Below are 26457 nucleotides of genomic sequence, written 5' to 3'. Positions count from 1 at the left end.
CACGGAGCACCCGGGTGTTATACAGCCAAGCGCTCCATGCAGAAAACAGCTGGATGCAGAAGGCAAGCGGGGAAACCCCGCTTGTTTTCTGCATCCTCTGCTCCGAACACTCGGCTGTATAACAGCCGAGCACTCGGGGCAGTGAACAGTTGGATGCAGAAGACAAGTGGGGACACCCCGCTTGTCTTCTGCATCCTCCAGTCCGAGCGCTCGGCTGTATAATAGCTTGGGGCTCGGAGCGAAGAACAGCTATATGCAGAAGACAAGTGGGGACACCCCGTTTGTCTTCTGCATCCTCAGCTGGCAGTGCAAGATGATCATCTTGAGTGATCATCTTGCACTTTAAATAACATTACGATTATCGCTCAAAAGTCACTTGAGCGACATCTTTTGAGCGATAATCGTTGTGTCTAAATGGGCCTTTAGACTTACTACTGAAATATTGGTCATTACTTATAAGAAGCCAAAAAGACTGTTTGACTTGCAAAGGACAGTTCCTTGTAAGTCATCCTTCAATATAGGAGGCCTATCTCAAGTGATCCTTGCAACGTACTGTAGAGAGGTTTTCCGGGGGAAATACTATTTCTGACCTATCCTCAGGATAAGAAGTTTATTGGCCAGAGCCTACTGCTTGGTACCCCATCCGATCAGCTGTTTGTGCACCCACTGACAGTGCTACAAATACACAGGGGTCGAAGCGAAAGCTGCTGCTCTGACCTGTTAAGGTTATGCATCTGTGACCTGTGGGTCTAGAGGCTTCCTTGTGCACACCTTCACAGGTAGGAGTTAATTGAGCTGGTTGGGTGTGGTATTCTCCACTAGCCAATCCCCCTTGTCTGCAGCACATAAATACTAGCAAACTCTTGGGAGAGATTGCTGGTCATTCTAGTGCTTTAGTGTTGTACCCTGTGTTGAGTACACTCAGAGCTGGTGTGTGCATGCTTGTCTGTAGTGTGTCTCTCTCCTCCCCTGAAGACGGTCTGGACACCTGCTGTCCCTCCCCTCCTTGCGTTCTGGGGTGCGTGCATTATGTAGTGTGGAGTACAATGACTGCACAGGTGCAGGCAGCCCGCAGTTTTCTCCCTTTCCCTGGGCAGGTGTGGCCTCCAAATGTCTGATGTCCTATTGGATAACGGCGATCACATGACTGGCAAACGCGTACCATGGCACCGCATGAAATCTCCAGGCTCTTGGCTACATTTAGTAGCCAGGTGCGGAGAGATTTTAAATTCCCCTGCCAATCTGCGGCTTTTGCGCCTGCATCCACCATTTTGGCGACGGACACGTGCACAAAAGCCGGGCAACGTCCGCGAAAAAATCTGGGGGCTTTAGGTACCTAATTTCATCTCCCCTTATGGATATGATCCATGAGGGGAGATGAAGCAAACTTTTTTTTTATTTTTCAACTTTTTTTTAAACTTTTACATGATCGCTGCTATCCATTGGATAGCAGTGATCATGTGACCAGGAACCGCATACAGAGGCTCTCGGTGACAGCTCACTCCTCTCGGTTTTAGACTCTTCAAATTTTATGACAGAATACAAATTAAAGGAAAAGAGCTACGATTTTATAAAGTCAAGAATAGAGTTCTACAGGTTTCACTGACAACTTCACGGTGATGTAAGGTCTTTGCTGTATGTCCGAAGTGTCAAACAGGGTAACCGATTCTTAATCCGATCCACCTTTACATAAAGTGCACAAATCTGCCAACTCTTCTATTTATAAATATCCCAACAATAGACGTTCCGCTCATGGATTACTCCAAACAGCCGCTGGATTATTTATGTAATGGATGAACATTTGGCAACAAATCCTTCAACCCTTGCACTCTGTGTTATATTGTTATAGCACATTACCACTGATCTGTCATGGATCATATTTTGGATGATTCTGAAAATGTGAAGCTTTTAATGTTTTCTTTAGTGATTTCAAAATGCTTTACAATGTTTTGCAGTCTTTAAAGCAGACATTTCTGGTGATGTAATGCCAAATGCTGGCTCCACTTAGCAATCCGCGGAATGAAAATGTGGAAAGGGTAATGACTAGCTCCAAGGACACAGAATTGTTTCAAATGAAATGAACTCATAATTCTGTTTTTGTAAAATAAAAAACTAAATTGACATTTTTCTCAGTCAAGTCTGAGAAATAGACTTTGAGACTTAATAAGCTTAATAAGGGAATATTTGTGCTCCCTTATAATGGTTGAAAATCTACTTCTAAAAGCAGTTCTAACGACCCAAACTGACAATATTATAGGCATGTGAGTTACCTTCATACTAGAAGTTAGTAAGGGGGCGAATATACTGGGTGGGGGGGCTACATTGGGGAACTGAAGGATCTATAGAAGCTGTATTTTCACAATACCCTAACACCACCGGCTGGACACAAGACAGTAGATCTGGGCTCCACTGATAGCAGTCACCTTTTCTGGGTGCTAACAGTGTCTATCGGTACTTAAATACTCCCAGGAGTTATAGTAGAGCTGAATATTGTAACAGCTTGACAGTAAAGTGAGCAATAATACGAAGCACATATCAACAGTAGTAGGTAACAAACATGCAAGAATAATAATTCACCAATAGATGACAGGAACACATTGGTGATAGGAATCAGACAATGGCACAAATGAATGATGTTGGTGGTAGGGAGATAATGGAGCAGACAGATAATGGTGATGGATACCAGCTAATGGAACAGATGAGTGATGGTGAGCAGATAATAAAAAACTTATAATAACCATCCCTAACTGTAGCCTAAACTTAGTTTTCCCCTAATCTATCTGTGGACCTAAATACAAAAACCCCTTTCCATAGGTATCCCTAAATGTAACCCTAATGGAAATTCTATCTTAAACCCTGACTCAGATAAACAATGAGAGGATATTAAGATCCAGAGACAAAAAAAAAATCAAACTGAGCAGAGTAAGTTGCAAGACACAGACAAAAACAAACAGGAAAAAGCCAAGCAACACACTTCAAAGCTAAAAAGCCAGGACTGAACTAGAATAACCACAGCAACAAACGCTCAAAGCCAAGAACAAAGAAAGATCATGATACTAGAAGCATACAGGGAATACTAGCTTTAAATGCAGATAGCTTACGCTATAACCAGCAGCACAGTGCAGAGGCCAGAAATATTTAAAGAGAGGCTAGCAAGTCACGCTAGAGGAGGGAAGATGATGAAAAGCAGGATAATTCCTGCTGTTCATTAAAGATACTAGTCAAACACTTCTAAGACCTAAGAACTGGGTAAAGCTTCCTCAGAAGAACAAGCTGAAGAATGAATTCAATGTAGAAGTAAATCTAGCAAGGGAGTAGGACCTGTCTGCCAAAAACAGTGTGAAAGTGTAGCACAAATTTTCACAATAAAATAGTAGCCACTTAGGGGTCAATTCTGAGAGAAGTACTATCCTGACAGCAAAAGAGTTGTAGAATACTTCCCCACAACATCAATATGCGATAAGAAAAATACACCAAACTGGTAATGGTGAAAAAACCCTTTAAATAAATTATTCATTTAGATATAGCATTTTGTAATCACAGTGGGTGGACTGTTCTGGAATCCCTGGGCAGAAACTAATGACATCACCTGTAGTATGGGGTCATCTATCGTGAGGCATCTGAGTGTCAAATGCTGTAAGAAGAGCTGAAAACCATTTTGCTGGCAACCCTAAAAGGTGTTTCACAGCAGAGCCTTCTGGCCTGAATGGAGTGTAATGAGGGTCAACCATCTGCAAAGTGTTTTTGCAACTTTTTATTTAGCTCCGCCCCCATCCTGCCCACTCCCATTGCAAGACGCTCGGGGTGGAGAAGAGAGGAAGAGAGCCAGTGAGGTAGAGGGAAGGGGGGAACTGCTTAGATGGAAGCGTATATCGGCCGGCTGTGAAAACGCCGGCTGATATACGCTCGTGTAAATAAGCCCTAAAACAGGTTTTTGTGTGGAAAAATACATATATTTTTTAAACTGGATTTTTTCCCTTTAAATTAAACATTATTGAATTTTCCATCACTATTTTTTTAGTGCCTGAAGGGGACTTGAAGATGCGATTGTTCGATTGCTTTTATAGTACACTGCATTACTTATGTAGTGCATTCTACTAAGCCTATGACAGCAGTCTACTAGACTCTGCAGAAGGCGAAGCCTAATAGGCTGAGCTACATGGCAGACATGGAGGTCTTTATCAAGCTTCCAGCTGCCCAGGGATCCCATCGGTACTTTCCGATCGCATTGCGGAGTGCTGATGGGTTGCAAAAGAAGCCCCTTTCCCTTGTAATCTGCTTACATATTGATTGTGAAGGGTTAAGCTGCCAGGATCTGAGGTCTCTCTGCTACTGGCTGTTACAGCAGGAGCCTGGCTGTCAGTACTCAGCCAATCCACTGCCTTAAAAAGATGCATTTGCAAGTTTAAAGCCCATTGGTGGTCAGTAAAAAGGTACATTAGCCGTCACTAAGGGGTTAAGCCCTAAAAGAGACTACATATTAGATACATTTTATTTAATACTGAAGTGATAGAAACCTACAATAAGGTAGTAATGTAATGATAGCGGTGATGATAACAGATGTATAGATACAAATTGGATGCATTTTAATGTTTTGTGTGTATTTTGCTACATCTCAAATAAGTTAATCAAACACATTTTTGGCGCTTGTCGGCGCGTTCGTGAGTCTCCAATGAGGTTATCTAAATTGTGCTTGCACAGAACAGCTGAGCAGAACATTTTCCGTTTGCTCACCTTCTACCTGTCAAAACAAAGCAGAAGTGTCCATATCACTAGGAGCTGAAGGATGTGAAGACATCCTATTCTAGTTTACTGCTTCTGAACACAATATGGTATACAGACAGATGAAACATCGCTTGTGTAATACTGAGATGTGTAATGATGGAGCTTATGCACAAAACAAAGGATAATTAAACCTGGTGCAGCCTGGGAAACCAAAAGAATACCTATTCAATACTTTACCATACTGGGAAACATTAAAGTATTCGATTCTTCACACTTTCAGATGACTTAGCTATCAAGTGGGTATACAGGTATACATCAGGAGGAGCACTATTTCTGATCACTAAATGAGTTGTATCCTCAATTTCTAGTAGTTTCCCTCTCTGTAGGCTCCATCTCTAATTGTCAGTTATCCCTGAGCTGGTGAGAGGAGACTAGGTGTTATGATGGCTCCCATACACAGCACACAGAAAGTAATGGATATCCTGCACCCCTCTCTCTATCTCTCATACCCTCAAAAGCAGTATGGAGGATGTTACACTGCAGTACTGAGCAGTGTAGCTGTAAATAAAGCACTGAGGTGAGATAAAACTAGAAGTAGCACCCATGTTTCTGTGTGAGTCACTCTGTCTACCTCCTGCCGCTTTTACTACTCTGCCCTCTCATTTTCATAGACTTTTATGGGCAGAATGAGACAGCAATAAGCAAAGACCCCACACACACAGACACACATATATACTCACAATTCTTGTAAACTGTCTTTGTGTATCTGCTGCTAAAGATTAATTTTACATGATAATAAGCAGTGGACAGAAAATTAGAGGGAGGAGAGCCCCCCTCCCCCCACCCGGCCCATCCCCCCTCCCCAGTAGCCAACACTTTAGAGCAATTTTTCCAGCACCAAAATGTAATTTGGGGTAAATAAAGTGATTTTGAGTTTTGCTAGTTATCATAGTGGCTATCACATAAGCACAAGTTTGTTGAAAGTTCAATGCCTCTTTAAAGGGTTTGTCTGAGTCATTTTATTATGCGTCTAAACAATCTCCTATCTTGCCAGCTTGATGCTTGTAATTTACTTCCTGTCTCCCAAATGCGCCAGTTCTTCGATCGCTACACAGGTCACATGCTCAATCATGTTACTAGTTGATATGGGACAGTGATGTCTAGTAAACCTGTGACATGGGATAGGAGACTATAGTCCCACCCATGTTAATGGGACGTCACTGCTTACTGTATTGTTTCAGGTTCGTAATGGAGCTGCAATGACCACTCATGCGCAATCCTCTCAAGTCACAATGACCGTGCATGCGCAATTGCATGAGTCTCCATCTTTCTGTTGCTCATCTTCTGGCAGCAAGGAGGGGGGGGCGCGTGACAAGCGGAGGGGTCCTTTGACAATTGTGGCCCTAGGGGGTCCTATAATAGGAGGGAGTCCTATGTCAATTGTGGCCCTATGACAATGGAAATTGAGGCCACGGGGTGGGGGTCCTATGACAATTGTATTCCAGAAAGGTCATATGCTTCTGTAGGAGCAGTATCCATAGGAGTCGTAATTACAGGAGAAAGCATCCCCACTAGCAATGCTGATCTGCATCTGTTAGGACCCTGCAGCTCTGCTGTGGCAGGGGGCACTCGGTAGTCACATGATCGCCTGGTCAAATAGTAGAAATGGCACTTCCACTTCCTCTCTTCACTACATTGCACTCATTTGTATAAGGACCTAACATCCACACTCTCTCTATCTAATAGCTTTTATACTGTTCACCATGCTCTTACTCATATTTGTGTCATCATGGATTAATTATGGAAACATGCTGGCTGAATACAATGTATCTAGGTATTAACCAATAGCATTTACACTATTATCAACAGGTTGTTTGACACACGTTACAGCATTCGAGAAAATGGGCAACTCTTGACCATTCTCAGTGTGGAGGAAGGCGATGACGGCATTTATTGTTGCCTGGCTAAAAATGGCGTTGGAGATCCAGCAAAAAGCTGTGGAGCTTTACAAGTGAAAATGAGTAAGTGTCAATGATAATAAGTTGAGTCGGTGCCAACACTTGTTCACTCCTCAGTCCTTGAACGCTTTCGCAACATCTGAAACTGTTCCAGCACTACAGATATGTGAATCAAGCAAGAACGGATTTTGTGCTTGATTTTTAGTGGTTTCATTGTTTTAATAGATTATTTGGCAAAATTAAAGGAAATACATTCGTAATGTAATTTGAGTTCAATTCATTCGATTAAAAGGGGTTACCATGTTTTTGCATTTTGCATTAGGTAGTGTCTGTCACACTGATTACAGCAATATATCCGCTGAGTGGATCTGTGCAGTAGTTTTGGAGAAACATGCTTTTGATTAATAGCAGTAAATGCATGGAGGATTATTAAAAGTAGTCCTGGATATTTACTAGCTACACCCACTCCACCCTCCAGCCACTGATTGACTGCTCACTGCTTATTACTGTGCCTAGAGAGCTGCCAATCATTGGCTGGAGGGTGTGGTGGGTGTGGCCAGTCTGTAGCTCATGAATATGCAGTAATAGTTCTGTATCTTTGTGCTACTAATAAAATGCAAGTTTCTCCAAGACTACTGCACAGATACACACAGCAGGCATATCACTGCAATCAGTGTGTCAGGCACTACTTTATACCACTCTGAAAACTGAAAAAAGATGGTGACAGAGGCTCTTTAAGTGCAGAGAAATATATATAGGTTATATAAATATTATAAATTATAAATATTAATATAAATTATATATAAATTATAAATATAAATTATAAATATATATTTGGTTCTATGTGCTTAAAGGGCCTCTGTCACAATTTTTTGTAGTCCATTTCTTCCTTTTCAATCGGGAAGATGGAACAGTACCTCTACAGCGCCACATATTGGAAGGCAGCATTCCTGCAAGTCAATGTTAAACTTTTTAAACAAGTCTTATAACAATAACTGGGAATTGTAAGCCAAAGCCAGAATAACCATGCACAGACGGCTATTTCAGGGTGATTGCCCATCATCAGTGTGCAGTAGGCTTCTGGCTAGTGAAAGCCCTATAGGCCTGGGTCAGGAGGGGTAATGTTTCTCCTTTTCAATTGTATGTTCTGGATGAGGCCTCATTCAGACAGACATATATTGACATTTTCACGGCTGTCCGATATACGCCACCCATCTGATGCATTGGTTTCCAATGCATGTGTTTTAATGAGCGATGTTTCACTATGTAAAAGCGCTCAGCCGGCCAAGATAGCACATACGGTGGACATTTCAGCCAGGTGCTTTTACGCCGTCCAGAAAAGATAATTCTGGAACGATCTTTTCTGGCTGGAATGCGGCCGCTGCCATAGACTCTGGTATATATATTTTCTTTAAGAAATCTGAACCCCATTCCCCACCTAATATACTGTACACACCAACTTTTATTGGATTATGCCCTCTATATACACACATGCACAAACTGTGTGGGTATTCCAATATAGGAAAATAGAAGGTGTTGCTAAGATATGCAAATGATCAAATTGTCAAGCACCTACCTTCAATCTGGGGCATTTGAGAGGGGCTTCAATGGTATTAAGGGCAGATTGAAAGCAAATGTTTTCAGCCACATGAAAGCTCAAAAATTGGATAAAGACTATTAGTATTATTTTGGATGCCCTGTGCTCATCAACGTGCCAGTTATTGCCACTTGTTGCAAACTGAGTGGGACAGACATCTTGAACTCAGACCTTTGCAGTGGCCAAGGTCAAACCTTTGGTGAGGGAGACAGCTGGGAACAAAATGGTGGGTCATAAGGGCTTTACTGTCTCCTCTTGTCACATCCCAAAACACGGTCTGACCCGGCAGCATGCAAGGGTGAAAGCTAGCTGCTACTCCAGTAGAGAAATGATAACTTAACTATTCACGTGACACCAGTGCCCCTTTCCATTAACGAGTCAATGAAACAAAATAAAGTGTCCACAGTCAAAGTGTAGTTTTAAAACCAGAGGCACACGGCTTTTACTGGATGTTTCCAACTTTGATTTTCCAAGTACATTACTGCAACAGTCTTAAGTACAATACTACTGGCACTTTTTTCTTTCCCTACCCTCTGACACACTTGTATTAGACGAACACTCATTTCCAGAGATACAGGTGTCATCAGTCTCAGTTATCTGATAGCAGGTTCTGTAAAGAGTGCTCCTGACATGGACAGACAAACACGAGTAGTCCTTTCTTACTTTCCTCACCCTTTCCTCGTTGACCTAGCAACATTTATGGGGTACAACACTCACGCCAGACTTGTCCTCCCACTTGCAGTAGTGGAGTCGGTAATGTCCCTCTACTCCGTAGTTAAGCAGGGGAGTGTGTAGCATTCTCTGCCAACTCCCACTCCAAGAGTTTATGGTCACTTAAGGTCCCCTGAGGGGATGCATCTCCAGTTGAAATAAGACAAGTCCGGGCCTAACCCAGATGGAAGTGTTAGAGCCTCAGCCTCCTGCTCACATGTCCTCCTTCTCCAACTACTTCTCTCCTTTTCCTTTTCTCACTCACCAACTCCGCCCCCAACCGCTCTACCAATCACATCACACAGAGCAGGTTAGGGAGACAGTCACGTGGACACCACCAAGATTGGTGACACTAACACAAGACATTAACCCCAAAAGGTTACCTCAAATGACACAAAAACCAATGACCACATAGACACAAACACACACGAATGCACAAGGACAAATCCATTCGGGATGGATAAGCAGAGAACTAGAGGGTCCCTAACTCTGGGCCATTACACCTTGGTTTATCAGTATGGTAGATTGCTACATGCCTAAGCCAAGATATCAGCATTGATCAGCGTTGCATGTCCCAGTGGTTAGGAGAACAACTATGAACTGGTATGATAGCAAGAGGTGCACAGAGGAGAACCTCTGCACAGATAGATCATTAGACTAGAAGAATGGTGCATAGTCATCCATTCTGTACTTAAACTGAAATTAGACATCACATCCCAAGTCTAGGGCAATGAACACTGTCTGCAGAAACCATCAGAAGGCGCTTGCACAACATTGGGCTATGAGCCAGATGTCTAGCAATAGGTGTTCAATTTGTAAGGGACTAGCCCTGAAAGGGTTGCCTGGACAATGGACAGAAATGTACAAAAACCTGCACCAAATTCACCACATGCTCCAAATATTGCACCAAAATGCCCAGTGAGGACTTCAGAAAAGGATGACATCAGGACTATAAGAGGCTTTGTAACTGCACCACAAAGTCAGTCCAGAGAGTTCGGTTGTAAACGAGAAAGGTTCTGGAGAGGCCATCCAAAAATGCCATTTTCTGCAGGGTCTGACTGTTAGAGAAAAGTAAACTGTTCCAGACATTGCCCCAGAGGACTAAGGAACTCAGTGTTTGAGCAGGAGAGGCGTTGGGTGCTGCAAAGCAGAGAAGGTGACAGTCTGCAGATAAGACAGATACTGCCAGGGCTGGTTCAAGTGGGCTACAAGAATCACAGCCCAGCCAGTCATTATATAATAACAAGACAATCTTTATCAAACTATTTAAAAAATAACCAGGAAGATATAAAGCCATAATAAAAACCAGACTAAAGGTGCACATGCATGAATAAAGTGCAAATAACAGATACATGGCTGCCAAAAGACACATTAGAATTAGTAAAAAAAACTCTCATACTAAAAACAATATTAAAATGGAAGTGCAACTGTACTTAGAGAGAAAACAATGTGTTCTATAAAGTTTAACACAAATAGCCCCCCAAAAGTTATTACATTATATCAAATAGCCAAATAATACAATAGCAGCATTTATGATAGCCAACCTGAAGTCTGGTGCCCCCACCTACGCTCCTTCAAGAGATGCTGTCTTTTGTTCAGCCATTGATGTCCATTGTGCTTCTTAATTTTGTAGGTGTTTCTATTTATTATCACCTGCTTTTATTTATGATTTTAGAACCAAAAATTACCCGTCCTCCAATGAATGTAAAGCTTATAGAAGGAGTAAAAGCCGTCCTTCCCTGCAATAACCTGGGAAATCCAAAACCATCTGTTTCATGGATGAAAGGAGAAAATGCTGTTAAGGTAAACAACAGAATTGCAAAAAGATGAATATATTTTAATGGAAAATGTGGAATTACTAAATATTTTATTAAACCTTATTAGAACTTAGGTTCACCTTTGTCGAAATCAAACTCCATGTTGATACTTTTGAGTATCAGGGCAAAAACACACAGATGTACGTGTAACTATGCTGACCGCTATGGAAGTGTAGTTGCGCATGAACATTTTTTTTCCTCTCGGAGTATTCAAACTCTGCGTTATAGTGCGTGAGTTTCAATAAAACAGTTAGAAGATAGGTCCCGCCCTATCTTTCCCGCAAGTAATATTAACTATGTGCAGGAGAGATTGGGCAAGTCCTATCTTTTGTTGTCCATGCCTCCATGTTCCAACAGATAAGCATCCTGATAGTAAAAACTAAACTATTGATTATCACAGCCCCATAATGGGACGAAAACACGCCCATGTGAAGAAGCCCTCAGTCTGCAAATATTTCTGTTCATGGTAGCGTATAGGGAAAGTCGGCAACAACTAAATGCTGACAATGAAGCTGCTCAAAAATGTTTTAACAGGTATAACAGTTTATTTTTGTAGGAGAAAAGGGAACCGGAACTTCAAAGTATAAAATTGCCGTATATAGATAATGCAAAGGCTATAGGGATACCCAAGGTTTGGTAACTATGCCTCTAAGTCCCGGCTGTCTTCTATTAAGACCAAACATACTACATGTGTTTGAAAGGGACATTCAGTAAATTTCACGATGAGGCAACTTCCTGTGATGATCTCCGCCCCTCAACGGTTTGTTAATCTCCCTAACTCCTTGTACAATTAAAGTGGAACTGTTACCACTATGGATCCGAGTAAAATGGGTTGGAACTGCAGATGTGTTTCTGCAGCCAAGATAACGTTGGTCAGAATGGTGGACCTCCCTTTTTATTTGCTTTTTTTAAAAGTTAGGCACAATTTTAATAAAAGGCTGCATGGCTTGTTTGGTGATGGCATGACCGCCCCGGCCCAATAGATATATGTATAATTTACACTAGAAACTGGCGTAGAAATTATACCAGAAAAATACTCCAGTTTATGGCTGGCATAGATTTTTTTTTTCAGTGGACGGATGGCCTGAAATGCACCAAATGTATGAAATGGCGTGCACTTTGAATTCTAGTTTTAAAGGGAACCTGTCACCAAGATCATGCTGCCCAAAACATGGGCAACATGAACCCAGGATGGATATGCACAGTGTCCCAATGTAAGTGCTATTCTGAGTTGCTGTGGCAATTCAGAATAAGCACACTTTGAAGTTTGGCTTGTTTGACTCAGGAACAGAGCTCTTGAGTCAAAGAGGAGGGTGGCACTGGTTCTCCCCACTTGCAGTATATTGACTGACAGTTCTCTCCCTATATACAAGCAGGGAGAGCAGCTGTCAGTCAACATGCTGCAGGTGGAGAGAGGCCGGCATAGCCCACCTCTCTGCCTCAAGAGCTCCGTTCCTGAGTCAAACTGGCGTACTTCAAAGGCCACCTGCAGACGGGCGGGTCGGATCCGCCGGCGAGGATTCTCGCAGCGGGACCCGACCCGAGCGCCTGCAGAGAGCAGTGCGTACTCACCCACGCCCGCGGCTCCGGCTGTTTGATGTGCCGGCTTGCCAGGCAGCCGCATGCGCAGACCGGAGCCGGCGGCAGGTGAGTGACGTTTCTGTGCGGGGCACTGCGAGCTCCGCACAGAAATAGAGCATGCCGCGACTTCTTTGCCGCGCAAGATTTCGCACGGCCAAATCACGGCCGTCTGCGTTTGTTAACGCAATCCTATGGATGCTTTCAGCGGCGGAAATTCTGCGGGAAATCCCGCCGCGGACTTTCCGCTCGTGTGCAGGCACCCAAAGTGTGTTTATTTTGAAACATCACAGCATTTCAAAATAGGGGTCCTTCTACACAGCAAGATCTGTCGGGCACAGACGCCCGACAGGTCATCCCATGGAAAGTTATTCCTGTTCTATTACACAGGAACGATCATCGCTAGTGAACAGAGGCAGAGCATTCTGGCCCACCCGCCTCCGTTTACAGTGAGCAGGCAGTCATTTATAAATGAACAACCGCCTGTTTACACGGGACAATCTAAAGTTCGGAAACTGAATGATGAATGAGAAGCGAATGAGTTCTTCTTCATCGTTCAGACAGGGCATGCATTTACACTGAGTGATAATCATTCAGGTTCCCGCTGGATGCGAGAATATGAACGGTTTGTACGTGGGGGCATAGTGCATATCTGTCCTGGGGCTTGGATAACATGAACCCCGTGACAGGTTACTTTTAACCCTTTCCAATCCACTGTCTGACGTCTAAAGACCTTATGATTTAAGGCTGTACAGCTCCGATGTTTGAAGACGCCCGTCGTGGTTCTCTTACTGTATATTGCTAGCCTCTCTGCTGTCGGAGCCTATCCAACGTGTCACCTCATGCAGTATTGGCTTTAGCCAGTATATAGCGCTGCTGTATAACAGCAGAAAAAGGGTAGGCCCTCTAGGAAAACAAGGATACAAATTGGATTGGAAAGGGTTAATAAATCTCCTCCTATACATCTTACAAAGACTTTTCTGTTCACTGATGATTAATTATCATACAAAGACGAGCTCAACACCATATGATAGGATGTGTTGTTGAAATTCTCCCCCTATACATATTCACAATCCTTATCATATCTTCTATGTACTCTCTTTGTCTTTGATCTATGACTAGTAACAAGATGTCTCCATTGTACTATTGGATATATCCATTCTTACTGGTTGGTTACATATTGGTTTATTGTTCATTTTCATTCTCTGAAAAACTTTGTTTCATTTATAATCGCCCACGTTCCTTAATGTAACAGTGTTAAGGATTTGATGTGGATCCGCTGTGTCACCCAACCAGTCAACAGAACAGACTGGCAGAGCAGACAGCCGACTCTGGAAACCCAAATGCTCACCGCTGGAAGATGTGACTTGGAATGCAAGGTGACCAGGGGATCTAGCCAATGCTGGAAGCAGGAGATGGAAAGTCCCTGCCTATCAACAACAGAGAATTCGCGCTGACAAGGGCGGCCCTGCACAGGAACCTAAGCACTGATTAACCCTGCCAGGACTGGTTACCAGGGAGCCAAGAAGTTGGATAACACCACGCCATCTACAGAACCAAGGAGTGAGCAAGTTCAGGACAAAGCTGGAATACTTTGGCAAACTGTAGACCAAGCATAAACTGCCAACACAGGAACAAACAGGAGTAGCTGCGACACGTGCATATATGAGGCCTCTATATACTGGTAAAGAAATGATCAACAATCTGCAGCTGGGTGGAAGAGGCAGAACCAATTTAACCATGACAGTGCTGGAAATAAGGCAATCACAGATTCAGAGAACGATGCCCACATCTGCCAGACCTAACAAACAGTAGTTTATATTAGTTTAAAGCAGACATTGCAGAAGAAATTTCTAAAATAATATATATATATCAAATGGCAGCACATAATATAGTATTGCTATGCAACGATTACCCTTCATCTCTTCTTGAATTTTACCTAGTGAGTAGTGACCATGCAAAAGGTAACCTGAGGATGAACACAGCAGAATATTTTTTTGTTAGGCTCCACAATTTCCTTCAACTACTAATAATTAAAATTATCGGTAATCACTGTTGAGTTACGGAGATGTTATATTAATCAATATTCACTGTATAAAAATGACTGAGCTCACAGAATAATTGAAGGGTGAATTATTGCTATATTTGCAGGAGAATGCTCGTATCTCCATTTTAGATTCTGGAAGCCTGAGAATTCAGAAAGTACAAAGAGAAGATGTTGGTCAGTACCGTTGTATAGCTAAGAACAGCCTTGGAACTGCAATTTCCAAACCCGCACTGCTGGAAGTGGAAGGTAAGAGATATGTTATTTAGCAGAAATATAGATCTACGTAGAGAAAAATGCAACATGGAAATAAGCTGCCTGTACGACCAAGGAGTGTCTGACAGGAATGACAGGATGGCTGCATGGCAGCTAAAGTGTGTTATTAGAAATCCTGTGTTCTTACTTAATTTGTAGTTTCAAACCTCTCCAAATTTCTTTCTTTCCATCATGCAAATATTAGATAGTGTGGAAGTATTCATTTAATTTAGATGATACTCAAGGTATGTTGTAGCCTTATCAATCAGGTATGCTTATTTATTATTTGATGCATTGGAGAAGAAAACAATGAGAAACACTCAAGTGATGATGTATCCAAGCTCTTCTGTTTTATTGTTTCCAACACAAGAGGTTGTATAGTGTGGCATCCCCCACAAAGTCAACAGTTCAAAGTCTACAGCTTGTGTGATACTTTTCTCTTAGGCCTCGTTCAGACGAGCGTGTTTATGAGCGCACATATGTGTGCACAAAGCCATGCGTCTATTAGAACCATTGGTTTCCTATGATGTGTTTACATATCTGTGTTTTACAGGCATGCAAATGTGCGCGCTTGAAAAAGATAGGACATGCGTGAACCGCATAGGTCCGTGAACACTGTCACAGTGTTCTGTAATGATGGCACTCCCTGTGGGGAATAAAAAATCCCCTACCACAGCTGTGACAGCTGTGGCAGAGGATCACAATGTTCTCCCATTACTTTCAATGGGGCCACTGCTGCTGCCAGAGGCCCCATTGAAAGCAATGGGTTTCTAGCAACCCTTGCAGTGATTTTCAGTGAAGGGTTTTAAATGTAAGCCCTTCCCTGAAAATCATCCCTAGTGTGTGTAAAAAAATAAGAAAAATATATGCTCACCTCTCCACCGCTGTTGAGGTTCGGCGTGTCTAGCTGCTTGGTCCCCCTGAGGTGCTCTGAAGCTCTTTCAGCAGGCATGGATTTAAAATCTCCGCCTGCTGAAAGTGCTGTGTCTGATTGATTGAGCGCTCAGCCAATCACAAGCAGCACTCAGCCAATCACAGGCAGCACTCAGCCATTCATAATTCAATGATTGGCTGAACGCTGCCTGTGATTGGCTGAGCGCTGTGACCTATCACAGGCAGCACTCAGCTGTCATTCAATAATTGGCTGAGCACTGCTTGCGATTGGTCACAGCCCTCAGCCAATCAGACACAGCCCTTTTAGCTTTTAAATCCCCTTCTGCTGAAAGAGCTTCAGGGTAGTGCAGAGGGACCAAGCGGCTACATGCACCTGAGCCCCGACAGTGGTGGAGAGGTTAGTATATATTTTGTATATTTTTTTACACATGCTAGGGATGATTTTATGGGATGGGCTTATATTTAAAGCCATTCCCCCCAAATCACTGTGGGGGTGCCTGCAACCTATTGCTTTCAACAGGGATGCCGGCAGTAGCCCCTTTGAAAGCAATTGGCACGGAGCTTCAATTACATGTTTTTCTGCACATCCGTGCAGCGCTGCGTTTTGTGCAGTACGGATGTGTGCAAAACAACGCTCATGTGAACGAGGCCTTAGTAAAACATTACAAAGGTTAATTATGACAAAGCTGCATGCTCATTATGTGACACTGTTAATAAAACTTCGCCTACAATGTGTGTATTTTGCACACATACTTCTTGCAATGCTCACAGTACAAATATTATCCACACTACACTACTGTATGGATGCCCCAGCTACAGTGGGAAAGTGTCAAATTAAAAAAAACAAAAAGCATGTGAATGTCCCCCAGAGGTTTTATATGATATCATGGAGGACATAGATAGTAAAAAAAAACATAGTTACATACATCAGTAAATAAAAATTACAGAATAAAATAACAATATATACATAAGAAAGAAAATAACCCAAAGCCGATGCTAACCAAAACTGTCACCGTATGTGCCCTGTAAACCAAAACCATACATACTATATATCAGAACATCCAAAACAAAATGAGGAACCCGTTCCCATACTTTATTTTAGCGTAAATATACAAATTTTAAAGCCCTATATGTCATGGGAAAAAAAAGCAGCAAAAGTAGTTTTGATAGCTTAAAGGGGTTGTCCCGCGCCGAAACGGGTTTTTGTTTTTTTTCAATAGCCCCCCCGTTCGGCGCGAGACAAACCCGATGCATGTGTTGAAAAAAAAAAACGGATAGTACTTACCCGAATCCCCGCGCTCCGGTGACTTCTTACTTACCTTGCGAAGATGGCCGCCGGGATCTTCACCCTCGGTGGACCGCAGGTCTTCTGTGCGGTCCATTGCCGATTCCAGCCTCCTGATTGGCTGGAATCGGCACACGTGACGGGGCGGAGCTACGAGGAGCAGCTCTCCAGCACGAGCAGCCCCATTCAACACGGAGAAGACCGGACTGCGCAAGCGCGTCTAATCGGGCGATTAGATGCTGAAAATTAGACGGCACCATGGAGACGGGGACGCCAGCAACGGAACAGGTAAGTGTATAACTTCTGTATGGCGCATAATTAATGCACAATGTACATTACAAAGTGCATTAATATGGCCATACAGAAGGGGACGCCAGCAACGGAACAGGTAAGTGTATAACTTCTGTATGGCGCATAATTAATGCACAATGTACATTACAAAGTGCATTAATATGGCCATACAGAAGTGTATACCCCAACTTTGTTTCGCGGGACAACCCCTTTAAGAAAAATAAATAGGGCAGTAAAACCACCACATGGGTAAAATTCCTAAAAAGGTACAAAACAGCCTGGTCCTTAAAGGGGTGGTCTCGCGAAACCAAGTGGGGTTATACACTTCCGTATGGCCATATTAATGCACTTTGTAATATACATCGTGCATTAAATATGAGCCATACAGAAGTTATTCCACTTACCTGCTCCGTTGCTAGCGTCCTCGTCTCCATGGTTCCGTCTAAATTCGCCGACAGCTTGCTTTTTTAGACGCGCTTGCGCAGTCCGGTCTTCTCCTTTCAGCACGAGCCGCTTCAGTGTGCTCCCCGCTACAGCTCTTCTGCGCATGCGCAGATGAGCTGTCACTGATCGGGAGCGCGCTGGAGCGGCCATTCTGTACCATCCTCTGTTAGAGGAAGGTGCAGAGCCGCCCAGCTGTCCGGAGAAGCCGCCCAGCTGTCCTGCCGTCCAGCTGTCCTGCCGTCCAGGTAAGTGATGGGCCGGGGGGGCTGCCGCTGCGCCGGGGGGGGGCTGTCGTCGCTGTCGCTGCGATGGGGGGGGCTGCCGCTGCGATGGGGGGGCTGTCGCTAGGCCGGGGGGGGCTGTCGCTGCGATGGGGGGGCTGTCGCTAGGCCGGGGGGGGCTGTCGCTAGGCCGGGGGAACTAGCGCTGGGCTCCGGGGCCTTCACCTGGGCTCCGGAACCTAGCGCTGGGCTCCGGAACCTAGCGCTGGGCTCCGGAACCTAGCGCTGGGCTCCGGAACCTAGCGCTGGGCTCCGGGGCCTTCACCTGGGCTGAGGGTCTAGCGCTGGGGAGCCGGGAGCGTAGCGCTGGGGAGCCGGGGGCTAGCGCCGGTTACCTGCTGCCTGGCGGTGGGTGACTGGTCGGCGGCTGCGGTGGGTCCGGTCGGCGGCTGCGGGGCGTCCGGTTGCCATGGAGACACAGCTGGCAGCGTCTCGGGAGCGCGCACGTCGGGCTGCAGCGAGCGACGGGGAAAGAGCCGGCAGCCATCTTGGGGAAACTTTTATAAGTTGCTGAAACGCTGGAACGGTAAGTACAAACCAGCTAGGAAAGTCATTTACAGGGGTAATTAGTAATGTATGCTTAATTAGGGGGACTGGGCAAAAAAAAAAAATCACTGCTTCCTCGAGACATCTCCTTTAAGGGGTTAAATGTTTTTATGGTATCTGTCTTTGGTGCATGTTTTAAAAAACTTTTTTGAAATTTTTGATATGTAATCGTGCATAGTGCTATGGCTATGTGCTGTCTCACTCGTTTGTTTTTGAAGTTTGTATGTATACATGTGGGTTCCATTTGAGCACCCTGAGGCCGGCTTCACACGGCCGTGACGGACTCCGCCACGGAATTCCACGGCGGAGCCCGTCACGGCGTCAGATGACGCGGCTGGCGGCAGGTGGGGAAGCGGTTTCACGGTATCTTCCGCGGAATTCCACCGGAATTCAATAGAACCTAATAGCTGCAAGCAACGCAGCGGATTTCCGCCGCGTATCACGCAGCGGAAATCCGTCCGTGGGAAGGAGTCCTTATTATAGTAAATTGAATTGACAATGGTGCCAGCCACAGTTTAATTTCCTAAAGAGACACACTGCTAGTCTTTAATGTAAAGGGGAAGATAACATTAGATGGATCCCCTGGACCACAACCATGATCTCACAGACCAGAATAGAGAGTATGGTTAGCATGTAAATGATGTTAATCTAAAGAAGCACTAATTGAAAAATCTAAAAGGTATTTTAAATCACTTGAGGTCTCATTCCCAGTAGGCATTCTGATCTACTTTTGCTACAACCATGTATGGGAAGCAGTAGAGGGCTGCTGTGCTGAGAGCTGTTTACACAAGCCCTACACTGCCAAGGCTAATAAAGTAGCTTTGTCAAAGGACTGAATGATCTCCATCTATTGTTTTGGTTTCTTTAAAGCAGTAATGAAAATGCAAATGCCTTAATTACTTCTTTCACAGTTTCCTAGTTTCTCAGGGCTTCATCCATTCCAGAATGTCAGAGAAGCACAATGGAGCAGCATCCACTTGGAGCCTTACCTTTCTCAGTCTAGGAAATACACTTTCTCAGCCCATTATTTACAGACAGCTCACCTCCTGTAACACAAATGGAAACAACAACTTTGTTTTCTGCTTGTGGAGTGAAAAATACTGTTACACGATAACAAACTCATTCAATTATACATTTTGCATCAATGTTACATTACTCCCAGCAGACTAAAGTGTGGTTGTTCTCAGTTAGAGAAACCAAGTCATCCTGTAGATATGATACCTTGTAGAGATAAGCGAGTATACTCACTAAGGCACATTACTCGAGCGAGTAGTGCCTTAGCTGAGTATCTCCCCACTCGTCTCTAAAGATTCGGGGGCCGGCGGGGAGCGGGGAGTGGCGGGGGAGAGCGGGGAGGAACGGAGGGGAGATCTCTCTCTCCCTCTCTCCCCCCCTCGCTCCCCGCCACAACTCACCAGTCACCCGCGCCGGCCCCCGAATCTTTAGAGACGAGCGGGGAGATACTCGGCTAAGGCACTACTCGCTCATCTCTAATACCTTTTAATGGCTACCAAAAATACATGATGTTATAGTGAGTTTTCAGACCTATAAAGGGAACCCTTTGTTCCCTGCGCAGGTTCGAAAGCTTGCTATAACATCACCTATTTTTGGCACCATGTTAGCTCTACAGGCTAACACGGTACCAAACTTTTTTCGCTTTCCCTGTAAACTGTACCGAATGGGTAGAGGAACCAATTCCTAATGTCAGAGATGTTTTGCACCTGATGCTGATTTTATATATTTGATGCTGGAATGCACTGAGATTCAAAATGTTTGATGCAAAGTGCGATGCACAGAGAATTGCAGAGATTTGTTTATTGGGCCTTCTGGACACGGAACAATGGCAACACCACGTATTTTTTTGGAACGCAAATCAGTGACAATGAAATAGATAGACAGATGACCTCCAACTATGGCCCAATGGAGACATATGGTTAACAATATCATTCCCTATGAAAACATTATCTTTAAAAATAGAGAGTCCTGAAAGCTTTCATAAAATTTGGGATATATGGTACAATTTTTCTAGTACGATTTTTACACGAAAAGCTTTTCAATTCCCAGCAGACCAACTACACAGTTATGAGAAAATAGAATGGTGGTGACAGCATAATAGGTGCAATAAAAATGTATTCTTTATTCCTCCTCAGTCAGCAATGTTTCGACTCAAAAGTGTCTTTTCCAAGCATAAAGACATAAGATACACATACACATTTATATACAGACTAAATGTTAATAATCCACAAATCAGAATGTTACCTCCCCTCATTGCTCCACCTGGGTCTGGGATTGTCATGGCGTCTGGTTCCTCTATCCGCGCATTCCAGCAGCACCAATGCGCATGCGTGGATCCCCATATCGTCTAAGGGGGCTTACTTTGGATCAGGCCCTCCAAGGTGACTTTGCATTCAGTACCAGGGGCGTAACTAAAGGCTCAGGGACCCTGATACAAAACGTGAGCTGGGCCCCCCCTCTATCTGTATCTGTACCCGTACCCATACCTAAGCCATGCTGCACAGAGACATAACTTGAAGCTTCTGGGCCCCAATGCCAAACCTGTAACAGGGCCCCCAACTATAATGCTTTATTCATAGTACTGGGCTCCCTATATGGAGAAGAGAGGCCTTATGGGCCCCCTAAAGCTCCTGGGCCAGGGTGCAACCGCATCCCCTGCACCCTCTATAGTTACGCCCATGTTCAGTACCCGTCCTGCCACATCCCGGAGAAAAGTTGCGCTGTTGGCAGTCCTGCTTTTTCTATCAACTACACAGTTATGTCAGGTAGGAACAGCGATTATAGTGATACGGCTCTTTGTGTTTTCTTATCACCCTCTGTTGGTGCGTTTAGATAGAACGATTATCGTTCACAAAATCGTTCAAAGGAACTAAAAGTGAATGATAATTGTTCCGTTTTATTGCAAGACAGCCATTGAACAACAAGTGAGAATCTTGAGGTTCTCATTCATCGTTCAGTTTCAGCATAAAAATCAGCGCCGGCTCGTTTACTTGTCTGGCAGTTTAAACACGGAACAAGAAGTAAACGAGAACTGTACGATTCTCAACTAGAATCTTGTAGTCTGAACAGGCTGCCCGAGCGCGAAGAAAGTGGTGATGACGTCACTAGCTTGTTTGCTTGGACAAATGAGATTTGTGAGATTCTAGTTCTGTCTAAGGCCGGCTGCACATGATTAAGTCGGATTCCGCATGTGGGAGCCCACAGCGGAATTCATTCAACTGTGAAGCATTGTGGAAGGAGCATCATAGTTTGGGACTGCTTTGCTGCCTCAGAGCCTGGACACCTTGTGATTATTGAGGGGAAAATGTATTCTAAGATATAGCAAATAACATTTTACAGGAAAATTAAGAGCAGCAGTCCATGACCTCCAACTGAGGATACTTGGGTGATGCAGCGAAACAATGACCCAAACCACACATGTAAATCAACTGGAGAATGGTTGAAAAAGAAGATGTGTGTTGTGGAATGGCCAAGGGAATAACCCCTTGGTGACATACAGTGAACATGAATGTTTGAGCTGCCAAGGTATTAGTACAAATTGCTGCAGATGTATATCACTCGCGCTATGAAGACCCAGGAACAATGCAGACAGCGGCTTCCATGGGGTTTGGGGAGGGGGCTCCCTCCTTCACCCCATTGGTGAAGTACGTAGTTTAGACTTGGATCATAAAGTATTCACTAAATAACCAAAGAAGACTCTGGAGTGTAGTGGGTACATCTATAGTATAATTTCTTTGTTTTTGTTTACTGCCTATGGGTGTATACATGATCAGTACATACCTCCTTGGTGTTTAAATAGACTTATTATGAAAGTTACAACAGCCCACTCACTGAGAAAGAACCTTTAAAATATAACTATTATTAAACTAGATTAAAAATGAAAGTACTGAGCAGATAATCATATAAATGTTAGATACAATAATATAGTAACATAGTTCGTTAGGCCGAATGAAGACAATGTCCATCTAGTCCAGCCTGTTTATCCTCCTGTGTTGATCCAGAGGAAGGCAAAAAACCCCAAGAGCAGAAGCCAATTAGCCCTTTTGGGGAAAAAATTCCTTCCTGACTCCCTAATGGCAATCAGACTGTTCCCTGGATGAACCCTAAGATTAATATATCTGCAGGAAAGATACCTATACTGCAGATACATGATCCCCCTACAAAGGGGGTAGACAAAAAAAGAGAAAAAACACCCAATTCAGGTCAAAAATGATGTATTGGTCACTCCTAATCTTCAAATGCAAAGATCACAGTGAGAGGAACATAATTAATTAACTAAACCCCCAAGGTCCATAGGGTAGCAATATACAAATAATGGTGCCAGTTGGGACTCCCCTATACTACAACTAAAGATACCACCAATCTGACTAAACTTACAAAAGTCTTACTGATAATCTTAAATAAAGATACAATGGAAGAAGGAGCTACACACTAAAACCGGACTTGCCAGACTCAAGCTGGATCATCCTTAGTTCTAATCTCCCTTACACGGCTCTACAAGGTTCCCTGGTCGTATCGATACCGGATCATCAGGAGATTAGGAGAGAAAATATAAGGCAGACGAAAGGCCACCCGGCACTGATACCTGACCGGCGGCTAGTCAATTGGGTGGGTATAATTCAGTGACAGGTACCATAAAGTAATGCTTTATTCAGTTCAAAATGTGTACTTTAATTGAGGAGAGCAGAAATAGGGGAATATTTGTCATAGGGGCAATTTGAATGCAATTTAAGGGTAAAGTAGGCACCTGAATTTGGTCCTGATCACCTTTATTTAGGTAGTTACCTGGTTTCTGGGCTCTTAGTCATTTGAACCAGAAGTTGTTTAGGAGTTGAACTTAGGGATAGGGCCTTTCTAACATTCAGCATTGATGCTCGTTGCTGAACATATTTATTTCTGCTAGAACAGAAGGTCTCTATTGGACTCTATAGTGAAACAGCAGTTCTCATCCAAAATCACTTTTTAGTTTATTGTAACTCTATGCATGGCTCTATTGTGGCACTTTGGTAACTAGTCTGCATAATACAGCTAGGGCTCTTTACTCACCATGAGGGTGCATGCTAAACCAGCTCTATAGGTGCTAGCTATATATCACAATGTCAGCTAGGAAACATTATGTATAAGGTTCCTGATGAAACGATATTTAACTAATTCCAGTAGTGGAATTTGGACACTGCCATTTGTGCATCTGAGCTATATGAATCATATGGTAGACCAATTGTTGTTCTGCCTACTAGTTCTCAGTATGACTTACTTTACGGCTCGTGTCATTTTACAGTGATTTGGTCTCCTCTATTGAGTCTTCACTATATTGACTGGTATACATGAGGCCAGCCCCTCTAATTCTTGTTTACTGAAGCCTATCGCAAATATGATCCAGTAACAATGAGAAACTGCATGTTGCATGTTGTTTTGTTTATGTTAAGCCCTAGTCTAATTTTAATTTAATCCTAATAAATATCATTATTTTAATGTGTCTATAACTGTGAAGGGCTTCTTGATACTCAACACAGACAATTCCTACCCTGTTTTCTTGAAAATAAGACAGTGTCTTATATTAATTTTTGCTCCAAAAGAGTTCACTTTTTTACATGTATAGCTGCCTGGACACTATTTAAATTGCTTTTTTTTTCATTACCTGTAACTAGGGCTTTATTTTGGAGCAGGGCTTATATTTCAAGCATTCTCAAAAATCTTGAAAAATCATTCTGCATCCTCAAAAAGCCTGAAAAATCATGCTAGGTCTTATTTTCAGGGTAGTTCTTATTTTCAGGGAAACAGGGTACCTCGGTGAAGTGAATTTGGTCCTCTCTCTTGAATCACCCTGTATAATATAACGAGTCTTGAGAGCAGTGCCTTATATTAGACTGCAGTTCCACAGTGAAAGTGGTACCATACTGGGCAATTTATGGCACTACGTGGGTCAACGATGCCTGACTAGGAAGCCCCTTGTATGGAACTGTACATGCTCATGATGCACACTTTTCTCTGTTAGCTCTCAGCAATTATAAAAAAAATCCTGAGAAATGCCATAAAAGGTAAAAATAATGCTGAAGTGTTAACCCTTTCCATTTATTTGGTCTAAATTAGAAAAAGAAGTAAGAAACTATGTTGAAGGTCTTTCTCAAGTGTCATTGTAACAACTTGTCAAGAATGTATGGCAATAAATAATGTCAGTGTTACTACATGAAAATGATGTTATTAATCTTTGGATGTTGTTAGTATTTGGAAAATTTCATAGTTACATAATCCAGAAACTTCCAGGCAGTTCTGGTTTCCTAAGAACAAAAATGGTATGAGCCTATTGATGCTCATAGAAAAAAGTGCAGAAGCTTTCAAGTCATATCTGAAATCTAGAGGCCTGAAATAATGATAATCACCTTTATTTACACCACTTGATATTGGGTTCTGTCCCAACTGGAGCTCACAAGCTAAAGTCACCTATCTTTATGTTTTGGAGTCCGGGAGAGAACATATATGCAGATGTTGTCCTTGGTAGGATTTGAACCCAGGACCCCAGCGATGAAAAGTCTAATTAGTAAGCCACTGTGCTGAAAGCTGCAACGGTATAAGGCAGTGGTTGAAGTCAACTGTGCAGCATATACAACAATACAGCAGAGCAGAGGATCATCTGATCGTCCTACAAGCACAAGCAGCTTCAAATGCCTTGTTGTCCGTCATCCAGAGACAAGTTGCACCATCGTTACCGGCTCTTGTGTCTGTCGAAACCATTTCCAGGCACTGAAGGACATTTGGTCTCATAGTGTCCATTACATGTACTGTCTTTGACACCCACCATCACATCCGTATACAGTAGTGTCGTGAACTATGAAACTGGATTGCTTCTGAGTGGAACCGGATTATCTTTAGTGACAAATCCAGGTTTAGTTTGGGCACTGACGATGGCCATGTTCATGTCTGGAGAGCTAGGGATGAGCACCTTAATCCTGTCTTTGCTGTGAAGCAGCACACTGCCCCCTGCTGGTGTGATGGTCTGGGGGCCATTGCATATGACAGTCAGTCACCCCTAGTAGTGGTACGAGAGACAATGACAGCTCAGCGATATGTTCAGGATATCCTGCAGCCACATGTGTTCCTCTCATGGCGGCTTCCAAGAGGCTTCCAGTAGGGTAATGCTCGGCCGCACACACAAGGGGGTCACAGGAATGTCTCAACTACATTGCCACACTTACGTGGTGGTACAACAGGATACTAGAGCCTCCATGCCCGCCTGTATCACATTTTGCATCCAAGCTAGAGGTGGTACAACACGGTACTAGACCCTCCATTCCCGCCTGTATCACTTCTTGTATCCAAGCTAGAGGTGATAGATACAACAGGGTACTAGAGCCTCCATGCCCCCATATCACATCTTGTATCCAAGCTAGAGGCGGTACAACAGGGTACTAGAGCCTCCTTACAAGGGGTCAGTTTTCCACAATAAATTCTCCTTTTGCTCTGATATTGTAATCTCTTATATCAATGCTACAACCACACAGAGAAAGTTTCATTCAATTCTGACAACTTCTTCTAGGTGATGGATTTTTTTGACAATGAGTGTGGAGCCAGCACCTCGAAAACCCTGTTTTTCCCCCTTCATCTCTCCAAATTGGATACGGTCTTTGCTGCATGGTATCCAAGCCATTACTTGCACAGATATTCCTTGTGTTGTGGTGGCTGATGCTACACAGGGGGGAGACATCTAGTGGCACAGATGCAGAAACAAGGTCCAGACAGAGGGTAAAGGCTGACAGTGAGCAATAGCCCAGTCATATAAACAAAACTGGGTTCAGGGAGCACAGTGGCTTTGTCATTATGGCTAGTATGGACTGATTTGCTAAGGCATTTTCCATTGGGGAAAGGATGCCTAATAGAGGCAGAGGTCTGCATGGATTGGTGGGGATGGAATTTAGGAGCATGTGCTGACCCTTTAAGACAGAGACAGCACTCATCTGCCCTAACTGATGGTGGCCTCCAGTATCAGTTCGGCTTACTATCTGTAGTATTACTTTTTCC

The 26457-nt window shown here is 43.5% G+C and overlaps 1 protein-coding gene across 1 annotated transcript in view; it reads left to right on the top strand.

Moving 5' to 3' along the window:
* The window catches only part of MUSK (muscle associated receptor tyrosine kinase), a 136310-nt gene that overhangs the window by 39208 nt on the left and 70645 nt on the right, over positions 1-26457 (top strand). Inside the window, exons 3-5 of the mRNA XM_066604382.1 lie at positions 6595-6746; positions 10667-10794; positions 14538-14679. Of these exons, the coding sequence (XP_066460479.1) occupies positions 6595-6746; positions 10667-10794; positions 14538-14679 (422 nt within the window). The remainder of the gene's footprint in view (positions 1-6594; positions 6747-10666; positions 10795-14537; positions 14680-26457) is intronic.

The sequence above is a fragment of the Eleutherodactylus coqui genome, chromosome 5 (genome assembly GCF_035609145.1).
Source record: "Eleutherodactylus coqui strain aEleCoq1 chromosome 5, aEleCoq1.hap1, whole genome shotgun sequence".
Lineage (NCBI taxonomy): Eukaryota > Metazoa > Chordata > Amphibia > Anura > Eleutherodactylidae > Eleutherodactylus > Eleutherodactylus coqui.
Note: the sequence above shows the minus strand (reverse complement) of the source record. Positions and strands in the feature narration are given on the sequence as shown.